General features: G+C 44.7%; 1 protein-coding gene and 1 long non-coding RNA gene across 3 annotated transcripts in view; one reads left to right on the plus strand and one right to left on the minus strand.

The window, feature by feature from the left end:
- Window positions 1-14138, plus strand: part of LOC148474881 (uncharacterized) — a 317124-nt gene that overhangs the window by 281361 nt on the left and 21625 nt on the right. The window contains exon 2 of the long non-coding RNA XR_015872818.1: window positions 511-609. This is a non-coding gene — a long non-coding RNA (uncharacterized LOC148474881). The remainder of the gene's footprint in view (window positions 1-510; window positions 610-14138) is intronic.
- Window positions 1-14138, minus strand: part of TSHZ2 (teashirt zinc finger homeobox 2) — a 208290-nt gene that overhangs the window by 7796 nt on the left and 186356 nt on the right. Inside the window, exon 1 of one of the 2 annotated variants that reach the window (XM_088458049.1) lies at window positions 7102-7152. The exons of the other annotated variant lie outside the window; for it this stretch is intronic. Coding sequence (XP_088314175.1) covers window positions 7102-7114 — 13 coding nt within the window. The 5' untranslated portion in view covers window positions 7115-7152. Of the gene's footprint in view, window positions 1-7101; window positions 7153-14138 lie in introns of those variants that run through there. 2 annotated transcript variants of the gene reach the window in all.

Raw genomic sequence — 14138 nt, forward strand, 5'->3', positions numbered from 1 at the left:
GTTTTCTCCTTTTAGATTAGCACTCAGTAACTTTGGGTTAGAGATGGGGAAAAATGCATCTAACGGCTTTGAAGTTGCGGCGTATATTCCATTCCAGTTCAGTTTACATCAGACAAATGTTTAGTGTATCACAGAAAGCCACAAAAGCAAGAATTTCATCAATATTTCACAACAGCCTTGGGGAGATTGTAGATTGCAATGCTGTAGGGCAGCTAATGGAATCACACACTAGGGTTTTTGTACATTTAAAATAAGCAGCTAGTAAGAGGAAAAATATCCTGCACTTTGTAATAGCAAACAAAAGTGTAAATTGGGAAAACATGATTAAATCCCCAATAACATTATTCCCTGTCAGTCTGATAAGTCATTTCAGTAATGTTTTTTCTTTTAATACCATTACATTTGTGAAGAGTAACATGAAACACAGTTCAGGGGGATGAATAATTAAAGATGATTCTCTTTTTTTTATCTATCAGAGTGATGATTATTTGTATGTATTTTATTTCTCAGGTTTGAGCTGCAACAGACTCGTGTCTCCAGGCTGGAAGTTTTGGGCAGAAGATGACTTGTATTGATGATCGCTGAAATGTGTTTTGAAGAAACATCAAGGTATGAACAGACGAAAGTCTTTATTATTCTATACAACTAGCAGAAGTGAGGCAAGAAAGCTGGTTGGTGTTACTTATGTAATGGCTGAATCCACCATATAAGTTCATAAGGGCACATGTCTAAGCCACCAACACTGAAGGGAGTCATCGCTCTGTCCACCATCAGGAGGCACGTCACTGACCAGCATGCACTGCAAGCTTGAAAACAACTTTGAGTCTATTTTAAGTCACAGCACTGGGACATGGCTTCAATTCCAATGAGGGCCCTAGCTGTATAGTGTTGTATTTTTGACCCAGTTTGCGTTATCATCCTCCTGTACTCCATACACACACTGGTAGGTTAACTGGCTTCTGACTAAATATAAACCGTAGTGTATGTGTGTATGTTCATGTGGTAGGGAATGTAGGTTGTAAGCTTCACTGGAGCTGATGACCATGACTAAATATTCTCCGTAATGTGATGTGTAAAATGTAGGCGCAATATATAAATAATACACCCAGATTACCATAGTAGCTCATATGTGCTTAGATGCACAGCAGCCCAGTGAGACTGAGGACCTTAAGGCTAGCAGCATATCTGCCATTACATACATGCACACTGTATTCCTGTACGCGTGCTATATTCCTAACACAGAATTATTGCTTTGCTGTGAATGTGCCGATTACATTATCATAATGAATCCTTGTTAGTGTGTCACAGAGCCTACAGTGCTTGCTATGTGCAGGAAAACTGCATATAAATGCGTTATAAAATAAAAGTAACACATACTGTCATACCATGCCTCCACACAGTCCCTATTTCAGCAGAATAGTCACATTTTGAGGGATCTGTCCTGCCATCATGATAGGGACTGCATTATACAGATCTGTCTGGCAGCTGGGAACTATGGGCCTGATTCAGAGCCGGACGCTCTGAATCAGGGCGTTTTTTTTTTTGGTGCTCCTCCTGGACGCTCGCATAGCTTGCGGGCTTGCGACGAGACCCTGCGGTAGGATCTCGCTGCTGCAAGCCCTGGAGTGATTTTGGCTCCATCAGAGCCAAAATCACTCCCACTGACACTAGTGATGTCAGTGGGGCCGGACCCAGACGGTAGGCGTTCCCATGGGAACGCCTCCGTCTGGCAGCCACGCCCCTGGCACGCCCACCAAAGGGGGCGTGCTGTCAGTCACCATCGACAGCACGCCCCCTTTGGTGCGAGACCCCTAGCGACGGCTTCCCCGTCGCTCGCCGGGTCTCGCGCATGCACACGACGGAGCAGCCTCCGTTGTGCGCATGCGCATTTGGGTAACATCGGGCCGCTTGCGAGCGTCCTGCGCTCGCGAGCGGGTCTGAATGAGACCTTATGACCCAAACTCTAGTGCGCAGTCAAGCAAACCGGAGTAGTGGTGAATGCGTGTCGCATACACCTGCCACTGGTGCACGTGACGTGACCGTGAAAAGGTGATTGCAAGGCACGGGGGGAGGCGCAAAATGTTAGGGGGTACAGTACAGTATGTGTTAGACAGCTCAAAGAGATGTCAGGGTTTGCTCCTAGTTAAGTCCCTGTGTGCACCTCAATATAAAAACTAGTACATGCAGACTAACTGAATACTCCTTATATTATCCAGAATCCAATAGATGTTATTTTCAAGGCTATCTATGTCTCACTAGTCTTCTAACAATGGGTATTTTACATCACTCTGTGAAACTGTAGCAATGATTTCAGGCTAAAACCACATTGAAAAGACTGCCAACCACTCCTGACAAAGCCTCATCACAACGTAGAGATGTGACCTTATTCATCTAGCCTCAGTACGCGTTATGACTGGCGTGATTGAGCCGCCAGGTCCCGTGGGACTCTTCTAGCTCCGGGTATCTTTTTTTTTGCCAAAAGCTGAGAATTCTGACCAATGTTATATATTTTTGAAACAGCTAATCCCCAAAGCTGCAAAAATTTTTAATACCCCTTTTACACTGGGCTAAAAATCCCGGGTTATTGCACGTGAGCGCGCATCAAGCCGGGATTTTGCCTAGTGTAAAAAGGACCTTTTTAATAAACATGTTTTCAGGCACCCGGTATTTCAAACCGGGTAGCTAGCAGTGTTTGACACGGGAGCTACCCGGCTTGAATGGCAGTGTGAACGTGCTGCCGGAGCTGAAACTGGTTTTGTGATCCGGTGCTCCGCCCACCCACCTACATCTGCAGGTCCTGTATCCTCCTGAATGGCGGAGGACATGAGAAGCCAGGTAAGCACAGCACCAGGAGCAGAGGGGGGAGGAGCAGTGGTGCTGGGACCACACAGATGCTATCAGCAGCCGCGGCATTGCTGGCTTCATGTGGAGGGGTGGGGGAGTAGGGGTGTTGCTGGCAAATGGTTCACATACACAAATGACTCACAAATATATATATATATATATATATATATAGTCAGGTCCAATGGGACATTGACAGAATTTTCATATTTTGGCCTCTATTCACCACCACAATGGCTTTGAAATGAAACAAACAAGATGTGCTTTAACTGCAGACTTTCAGATTTCATATGAGGGTAATTACATCCAAATCAGGTGAACGGTTTAGGAATTACAACTGTTTCTATATGTGCCTCCCACTTTTTAAGGGGCCAAAAGTAATGGGACAAACTAAACAATCCTAAATCTAACTTTCACTTTTTAATACTTTGTTGCAAATCCTTTGCAGGCAATTACAGCCTGAAGTCTGGAACGCATAGACATCACCAGACGCTGGGTTTCATCCCTGGTGATGCGCTGCCAGGCCTCTACTGCAAATGTCTTCAGTTCCTGCTTGTTCTTGGGGCATTTCCCTTCAGTTTTGTCTTCATCAAGTGAAATGCATGCTCAATCGGATTCAGGTCAGGGGATTGACTTGGCCATTGCATAACATTCCACTTTTTAGCCTTAACAAACTCTTTGGTTGCTTTTGCAGTATGCTTCGGGTCATTGTCCATCTGCACTGTGAAGCGCCGTCCAATGAGTTCTGAAGCATTTGACTGAATATAAGCATATAATATTGCCCAAAACACTTCAAAATTCATTCTGTTGCTTTTGTCAGCAGTCACATCATTAATAAATACAAGGGAACCAGTTCCATTGGCAGCCATAAATGCCCACGCCATGACACCACCACCACCATGCTTCACTGATGAGGTGTATGTTTTGGATCATGAGCAGTTCCTTTTTCCTTCTCCGTACTCTTCTCTTCCCATCACTCTGGTACAAGTTGATCTTTGTCTCATCTCATAGGATGTTGTTCCAGAACTGTAATGGCTTTTTTAGATGTTGTTTGGCAAACTCTAATCTGGTCTTCCTGTTTTTGTGGCTCACCAATGGTTTGCATCTTGTGGTGAACCCTCTATATTCACTCTTGTGAAGTCTTGTTTTGATTGTTGACTTTGACACATATACACCTACCTCCTGGAGAGTGTTCTTGATTTGGCCAACTGTTGTGAAGGGGTTTTTCATCACCAGGGAAATAATTCTTCTGCCATCCACCACAGTTGTTTTCCGTGGTTTTACAGGTCTTTTGGTGTTGCTGAGCTCTCCAGTGCGTTCTTTCTTTTTAAGAATGTTCAAAACAGTTGATTTGGCCACACCTAGGGGGTCATTCAGACCCGGTCGTTAGCGCCCATGCGCTCGGACCGGGTCGATGTTCCCCCACAGAGCATGCGCACGCCGGCGCCGTCGTGCGCATGCGTGAGACCCGCTACGACTGACAGCGCCGGTCGTAGCGGGTCTCGATCCAAAGGGGGCGAGCTGTTGATGTTGATTGACAGCTCGCCCCGTTTGGAAGGCGGGCCGGGGGGGGTGGCAGCCCAAACGGAGGCGTTCCCATGGGAACGAGTGATGTCAGTGGAGAGCTTCCGGCTCAGACAGAGCCAGAAGCTCTCCGGGGCTTACGACAAGGGAGACCCTACCCTAGGGTCTCGTCGTAAGCCCCGATGGTCGCGATGGTCTCTGACCATCACGACCATCACCGGAGCGGTCGTTAGAGCTGTGGGTGTTAGGCTGTGGGTTAACGACCGCAACAGAGGCGGCCGGTCAGGATGCAAGTGGCCGCCCAGTTTCTGAGCGACTGCTTGCATCCTCCGACCGCCTCTGAATGAGGCCCCTAATGTTTTTGCGATCTCTCTGATGGGTTTGTTTTCATTTTTCAGCCTAATGAAGGCTTGCTTCACTGATAGTGACAGCTCTTTGGATCTCATATTGAGAGTCGACATCAACTGATTCCAAATGCAAATGTCCAACCTAGAATCAACTCCAGACGTTTTACCTGCTTAATTGATAATGAAATAACGAGGAAATATCCCACACCTGTCCATGAAATAGCTTTTGAGTTGATAGTCCCATTACTTTTGGCCCCTTAAAAAGTGGGAGGCACATAATGAAACCGTTGTAATTCCTACACCGTTCACCCGATTTGGATGTAATTACCCTCAAATTAAATCTGAAAGTCTGCAGTTAAAGCACATCTTGTTTGTTTCATTTCAAAACCATTGTAGTGGGGAATAGAGGCCAAAATCTGAAAATTCTGTCAATGTCCCAATATTTATGGACCTGACTCTGTGTGTGTGTGTGTGTGTGTGTGTGTGTGTGTGTGTGTGTGTATGTATATATATATATATATATATATAATCTCTCTCTCTCTCAGTTATTTCTGTAGCACACACACATTCTGCATATAGTATTTGTCCATTTCGATCTGAGTCTGCACCAGTGGAGTTTACAATCTATGGGCCTGTTTCATTACGGCTCGCTATTTCGATCACGGCTGAGTTAACGCACGCAGATCTGCTGTGGAAATATGCTAATGAATGCAATGGCAATGCCGTCGCACTGCTAGCATAGAGATGCCCACTACCTCCCATCCGTAATACCTTGCAGTGCTACGTATACATCGGGAACATCGAGTTACATCGGCCGGTCATGCACAGTTACAAAAGGTCTGACCTTACTCAGAAATTGCTAACCTCATCGCATGCAGTGAGTACACAAGCTGTGTATGCCATTGCAGTGGCTAATTATGCGTGCCTAATTAACAGCGTTCAAACCAAGCACGTCTGCGCTTCTCAGACCACTCCCCTGTCATCACCCCCAAATGCTGCTCTGATGTCACTCACTTCACGATGGCTTTGTATCTCCATAATGCATCACAGAGCAATTGCTATGCTAACTCACGCATATTCACTTTGATGCATACGCGTGCAACAATCGGCCGTCTGTGTAAGCCATCACAGTTGCGATCCATGCTGAATCAGTACTTTGAGTTTTAAAAAAAAAAATTCTAAAAGGAGAAAATTTGGAGTGATGTATTTTTGGATGTACTTGAAAAAGAACATAGGTTTTGCAAGACCTGAACTCAAGTTCAGTGTAAATGGAGCCGACCTAAGAATAACCTGGGTCGAAGGGGCAGTGTAAACGGGGTTTGATCTGGGTTGGAACCATGGGCTCGATTCAGAACCGCTTGCTAGATGCGTTCACACGCAGCCAGTGTATGCAAATCCTGCGATCGCACGGCAAGGCATTAGTATGCCCACTATGTCTTAGCGTGCAAACGTGTTGTGTAACTAGACGCTCACTAGCCTGTCTTAAGACGCCCACTAATGCACGTCATCTCCAGGAAGAGTATGCAACCATTGGTAACATCGAATACCATCGGATGCATACGCAGCACTTATGGTTGACCATACCCTACCGCAAGCACTGCGAGCGCTTCAGTGTAAAATTCAGCCAAGTGACGTGTACTATGACGCTGCGTCTTAATTATGCACACCTCTGAAACGGCATTGAGACGCTCAGGTACGCCTGCGCTCGCACCACCACACCCCATTTCCAGCTACCAACCCCTGTCACCAACCACAAACGGCTTCTCCTGTCACTCAATCTAGCGAGCTGGCTGTGCTCAGCAAGCGAGCACTTCGCGATCGCATGGACAGGTTCGCGCATGCACAGATTGCAAACACCGGCAGGCTGCGTGCGAACGCATCTTAGCGAGCGGGTTTGAATCGGGCCCCATGTCCCAAAACCCCGGTCTGACCCAGGACTTTGCACTAACTTTAGTTATACTGCTTTTACACCAAACAGACGCAAATTTCTTGTTTTGATACACAGAGACCTGCCCATATATATTGCCAGGGTTGGGTACGGGAAGCCTGTGCTCGGGATCCTGGTGGTCAAAGTCCCAATGCCGGCATCCCAACTGGGTTAGGATACCGGCAACTGTTAGTCTCCCCCTCTCCCTACCCCTCCCTCCCCGCTGCCTAAACCGAACCCTCCCCCCTAGTGCCTAAACCTAACCTCTCCCTACTAGTGACTAACCCCTAACCCCAGTACTTACCATCGCGATGACGGCGTCCGGGATTGTGACAGGTGTCGTGATTCTGGCGCTGGCATTCTAAGCTATAACTACATCCCTATTGGCAGACCACTGACACAAATGAACATAAAACAATTCTTAAACATCACAGCCACATACATCACATAGAAATACAGTACCATTCCCATTCATGCAAATGCCATATCCTCAGTAAGACTGTGCACTCGGCAGACGTACTGCAGGGCTGCTTGTATAAAGGAGCTCTGGAGATGAGTACTAACACAATGTTTAAACCTGGTGTTTTTGGACACGATTCAAATTAGCAGCTGATTTGTAGTGTGGAATATTGCTACTGTGCAGACATTAACCTTATGCAGGCAGGAGAGCACACTCTGCTTTACAAAAAGTGACTGGTGTAATAAGAGATGCAGAGTAATAAAGCAGGCAGTGTATTGAGACACGATTTGCTTATGGCAATAGTTTCCCTATGCCCCTGATATCATTACCAAGATAATGTCAGCTGCTTCTAGTGTTACTTCTACCTGATTTAGTATAAGGCACAGGGCAGTAAGAACACAACTACACGCTGCCTCTCATTACATGTGGAATGTGACCGCAACGGTTTAAAAAAATAAATAAATATTGGATACATATACAGGCATGACCACTCTACCTTCCAGCTTCAGCTACTAGCGGCTCAATTGTTTCTAATTTAACTAAGGACAAAATACAGTACAATATACCAACATCTGATGATACACAATAGACTCTATGGGTCCTTAACTACAATATTTTTATAATCCCAAGATACGAAGGGGTATATGTACTAAGCTTTGGAGAGAGAGAAAATGAATGAAGATAAAGTACCAACCAATCAGCTCCTGCCATTTTTCAAACACAGCCTGTAACATGGCAGTTAGAAGCCGATTGGTTGGTACTTTCTCTCTCTACTATATCTCTCTCCAAGGCTGAGTACATAGACCCCTAAATCTCTGCCAAGATGTATCCTGCCACATAGGGCAGACTGGAAATATCATTTTATTTTTTAGCCTCCTCATGAGTAAGTGAACACTTTCAAACCAAGTTCCACCCTAGCTAACCCATACTATTTGTTGTCCTCTTTACAGGGGACCAAAGTTGCACAGACCTGTGTCCATGCGTTTTAATACAACAAATCACTAATAGACTAAAATGCTTGTGTGTGTCTTTCCTAACTAATTATAAGATGAGGACCACTTTCTGAGATTCCTATAAACAGACCCTTTTACGTGGACACACACTCCAGGTTGTGCAGAGCAGGCAGGGCTTGTTTTCAGGGATAGTGGCACCTGACTAAATTACCATATCCTGTGCCTAATCAGGTGTAGCCAACCCTTTAATACCCAATAGTCAAGCCTGTAAAGCCTGGTACACACTAGACGACTTGCAAACGATGCAATGTAAGCAACGATTTCCCTTGAACTCCCGGGAAACGATCGGGTGCATACACACTGTGCAATCTAACAAACGACCAAACAATGGGCTCTATTTATTACATTTACACCCTTTTCACATTATTTTAGTTTCACCTGTAGTTATTACAGGGCAATTGGAGTAGAATTAGTAAAATTCTACTCTAACCCCCAGTATCACTTATTTTTAGTAAAGCAGATCGCATTTCCCATAATTGTAATGGGAAATGTGATCCGACCAGAGTTACTAAAAATAAATTGTAAAAAAATACCGGGGGAAGCCCTGTGACCTGGAGGTGGCGTTATCCAGGGTCTCCCCCGGTTACCGGGCTCCCACTCTGCTCTAACGGGGAGAGCAGAGGCGGGAGCCGGTACCAGTAATCAGCTATGTGGTCTAAGCAGACCGCAAGCTGATTGCTGTAAAAAAAAGAAAAAAAAAATTAAACATTTTTTTTTTTACTTACCTGACTCCAGGGACCGGTGATCGGGCCTCCGGTGATGGCTTCTCTCCGGTCAGCTGGTCTCCCACAGTGCACTGGGGCCCGGTCATCAGGTGATCGGGCCCCAGTGCAGTATGGGAGATCACCTGATCGGGAAGCCCGGAGAAGATCACCGGAGGCCAGGAGGATGCAGGTAAGTGTAATGAAGGGAGGGGGGGTCATGGGGGGGTCGCGGGGGAGGGGTTTAGCACCAGGGGGTGGGGCCTAGCATCGGTGGGGGGGTAGTAGCGGTATTTTTTCCGAAAATACAGCGACTAGAGTGCGGATGGGATCCGCAGGGACAGAGCTTTATCGCAAGCTCTGTCCCTGCAAGGGATTTATAGTAAATCCCTGTGATATTGCCTGAATTCGCAATGCGAATTCACTCGGTAATGTCACACTACAATCCGCATTCAATATGCGGATTGTAGTAAATAGAGCCCAATATATCTTACATCATTTGGTTGTTAGATAGTAAAACATATAATGTATCCATTTTGTCTGGTCCTTTGGTAGTGCATACACACTGCACGATCTGCGGGGAATCGTTAATGAGATTGACAGATCTTCCTGCATGTAGAGAAGATCTGAAGATCTGATCCGACGGACGACGGCACGGGAGCGCGCATTGTTCGCACACACTTGACGATTTGTCGTTCTGATGCACCGGAATCGGCCACATCGCTCAAAATTTTGTCTGGTGTGTAGGGGCCTTTAGTGTATACTTGAGTTAGTTGTTCACTGCACGATTATCATTCTAACTTGCCAACTAAATGACAAGTTGGAAAGGTAATTGTCCAGTGTATGGTAGGAAATGGTAATGGTTAGCATAAAAACAGCTGATATCGTGCAAATTCTGCCACTGTATGGGGAAAGTTTCCAACTTACCCTCCAAATGCACGATTTGCTGGTCAAAAAAGAAGGAGGACACAACTTCAGTGACCTGTAAATGTACGCTGGAAACATTTACCGAATACAGTGTATTCTCTTTCAGCTTCCTTTTTATCAGGCAGGATTGTGCATTTTTGGTTGCCCCATAGTATTGCTGGTCCGTTGATTTGCAAAATCCAACATGTTGGACAATCTCAATTTGCCGATTCTGACAGCAAAATTATGAGAATCGTCAAGTCGGGATTTTTAAGATGTTCTATTTTGCTAATATGCGGAGTCTGCAATCAGTAACTCAGAGTCAGTAAATCACAGGTTCTCAAACTCGGTCCTCAGGACCCCAAACAGTGCATGTTTTCCAGGTCTCACAGAATCACAAATTAAATGATTAGCTTCACCTGTGAATCTTTTAATATGGGTCAGTGAGTAATGAATACACCTGTGCACCTGCTGGGTGACCTGGAAAACATGACCTGTGTGGGGTCCTGAGGGCCGAGTTTGAGAACCGCTGCAGTAAGTGATTGCCGATCGGCATCGGGGACTCGCCCGTGTATGGCCTGTATATAACTCTGCTGTGCTCTATGCATTGTATCTAAAGAGAAGCTTTGTGCTGTATTCTAGGGCAATGAGACTGATCTAATGTGCTTGATGTAAATTATTATTTACAGTAGCATAGCAACTGAGCGTGCCCAAGATGGCTGTCTCACTCTTTGCAAATATTTAAAGTGCTTTGAGTAGTATTGAGAGAAAGGCTGTATATAAATAAGGAATTATTATTAAAATGCATGAATGGAAAAAAAAACAGAAGGAAAATAAGTGTTTTTAGTAAATATTTTGACATGTGCAAGCTTCAGAAGGTAGAAAACACCTTTAAACTTATCTTGTCTTTGACTGATGCAAGTGACGTTACAGCAGAGACATTGTGAAAAGCAATCTTTAAAATAAAATATATATATATACTTCTCATTACTGTGCCATGCCAGAACAGTAGACAACTTTATGTAATTTAATGACATATCCATCAAATCTAGATGAACGGATTGCAGGGCAGAGTCGTTTCACACTTTTATTACCTCTAAATCCCTACAATGAAAGGTAATATGTTTTAATTGACCTATAAAAAACGCGCAGAATCACCGGCTGTCCTCCAGGATCTTTGATGTGATTAATGAGCTGTCAGAGGGGAGTGATGGGGGATAAGGGTCTTGCACATCCATTGTCAGAAAGAACAGGGCCAGAACTCATCTGGGCGGCCAGATTATCAGTGGCCAAGTCATGTCTGTGCCTTAGAAAATGGTTCATTTTTAGGATTACAAACCATTATTTTGGCCTATTTCCTGGTAAACTTAAGTGGACTTTATACAGAATCATTACTTATTCTACAAAACAAAAGCTTTTCTTGCTGAGAAAAAACAAGGGTACTCCTTTGTCTCCCTGATGCTTTGCTCATAAGTTATTGATCATATCCAGACCGTATTCTACTACAACTGGTAATTTGGAGGTGGGAGCACAGTTTAAATAGAAGCTATAGTTGATATTTTCTTTTTTTCCGCTGTGCAGAGTATTGATATCCTCATTTCTTTTTGACTTAATTAAAGAATTCCACCCAGGGTACAGTTTTAAGGACCTAGCAGAGTATACAGAGCCCCTTTTCCATTCAGTCCGCTATCGCTGACACATTAGTATCTGCAGTGCTGTAACATGGCTGTATTGCACCCTGTGCTGGCCCTGCCTCCTATGCAGATTACATTATGCTGCGTGGGTGGGGCCGAATGCACCCAGAAGTGCAGTTCTGCATGGAGCATTCTAAGGACTCTCTGGGCAGCTGTACAGATGGCAGGGTGCATGCCCGGACCATCATTGCCGCAGCGATCCTGGCTGCAGGGTGCTGTTCCTGGCACCCTGCTAGCCAGAAGCAAGGGTTTCGAGGCAGCGACTGAGCTGCCTACAGAGTCCTGCGCACGTTGCTGTGGCACTGCTCGCACAGTTACGGCCCTGAGTATCAGCTGTAATTTTAAATATGAAGTGCAGCACCTTGACAGTGCACCGTTGACAAAACAACATTAAGGTGTTTCCCTAGTAGTGGCTACCACAATCCTCAATTTCTGCCATTTGGAGTGCATTTAGAAAACAAAAAGTACCCCTATGAAAGTGTTCTTTACACCAGTGGCTCTAAACCTCAACCCTCAGGTTTTCCAACAGGTGATGTTTTGCGGATTTCTGTCTGTGGAAGCAGGTGGGATAATTACTGACCCAGCAACATAGAGTAACTCACCTGTGCATGATCAAAGACAGCCACAAAGTATGACCTGCAGGTGGTCCTTGAGGACTGGAGTTGGGAACCTTTTCCCTTCATCAGCTATTTGAAATGGGTTGGGTACAATTCTCAGACAGTCAAAATGTCGACCATCAAAACTTAAGCCACCAAAATGGTGACAGGGTCAATCTTTAGACAATCAAAATGTCGACTATATGTTAATAATCAATATGTTGACAGTCAATATCTACAGGAACAAAACTTAGACATGATCAAAAGTTAAACAATATTTAGACAGTGTGAATATCAATAAACATGGACAAAATGTCGACCATCAATATATAGACAAGGCGAAAATGTCGTCATGCACAATGTCAAAATTTCAAAATGTCGACATTCACAATACAGTCAACACAAAACTTAGGTTAAAATGTCGACAGTCATAATACACACAGGTTATAATGTTGATGGCTATATCATTATGTTGGCAGATAGAATTACAAAACATTGGAACCCATACATTGAGCATATCATCGAGAACGAAAATCGATTTTTGTGCATCAATGATCAATTCACAATGGTTATCAATGTAAATCGAGTAGCGATACACAAATGAAACAATTTAATTCACACAATATTTGTATCGATGATCGATATAAGGATACCAATGTTTTTTTATTATATCTGCCGACATGATGACCTGGCTGTATTTCGACTGTTTATATTTTAACTGTCTAAGTTTTAACTGTCAACCTTTTGGTTTGTCTATGTTTTAATTGTCGACATTGTGACTGGGTGCCTGATTCAGCATGGATCGCTATTGCGATCGCAGCTACGTAATCGCACATAGGTCTGCTGCAAAAATATGCTAATGGATGCAATTGCAATGCCATCGCACAGCCAGCATAAAGACGCCCACTACCTCACAGCTGTAATACCTTGGAGTCCTGCGTATACATCGGGAACATTGACTAACATCGGTCCTTCACGCACATTTAACGCAGGCCTGACCTGCTGCAGAAACTGCAAGTCTTGTTGCACGCATTGGGTACTCCAAGCTGCGTATGCCGTCGCAGTGGCTAATTTATGCACGCCCAGGAAGCGGTGTTCAAATGAACACATGCCTACGTTTCTCTGACCACTCCCAAATGCTCACAGCCTGTCACTCACTCTGCGATGGCTTTCTTTCTGCTTGAGTGATCGCAAAGCAATCGCAATGCTAACTCGCGCACTGTGCTGCATGCGCAGTGCGCACCATCGATCAATATGCATGCGCTCTTGCAGTTGTGATCCGTGCTGAATCAGGCCGTGAAAAAAAATCAAAAGTGAAGCGCCGTATGGAATTCAGTAAAAAGACAATTATACAGTTAGTACACTATGGCCCTCATTCAGAGCCACTCGCTAGCGGCAGTACGCTCGTTCCGAGCGATGTTCGCACATCTGCGCATGCGTACGGTTTTTAGTACGCATGCGCGAACCGGTCAGTGCGGCCGAAAATCATTTGTACGCAATATAGCGAATGCCTGCTATTTTGAGTGACAGAAGGAGGCGTATGTGGGTGGTAACAGGGGAAGGTGCTTGAAAACGGGGAGTGGAGATCCGATCGCAGGCGTGCTTAAAGGTCAAAACGGGCGTTTTATGGGTGTGCATAATTAATACAGCAGCGTCAATGACCACGTCACTTGGTTTTTTTTAACTCAGAACTGCTCGCAAAATAGCGGTTGAAAAAACCAACCACAAGAATAGCGAGCAGTTCTTATCCTGTTCGATGTACTCGATTAATCTAATAAATAGCGGACATGACGTATGGTGCGAGCGGCCAGGGGGCGTTTTTATCAAATAAACGAGCGTATGTTTTGCTCGCTCGTTCAGACTTAGAGGTGTGAACAGACTGCAATGTGCAAACGGATCATTTGCATAGCCACCCCTTGTTTTTGAACGAACGAACGCAAATAGCGAACGGCTCTGAATGAGGGCCTATGTTCCTATATTACCATGATTAATATTATCATGGTAATATAGGAACATAGTGTACTAGCTGTATAATAAATTGTCTTTTTACTGAATTCCATAAGGCGCTTCGCTTTTGATTTTTTCAGTTGCTGTTTTTCTGTGGTACGCAGAGCCCACTGCGATAGCTG

This window comes from Taudactylus pleione, unplaced genomic scaffold, assembly GCF_031769625.1.
Source record: "Taudactylus pleione unplaced genomic scaffold, aTauple2 ptg000803l, whole genome shotgun sequence".
NCBI lineage: Eukaryota > Metazoa > Chordata > Amphibia > Anura > Myobatrachidae > Taudactylus > Taudactylus pleione.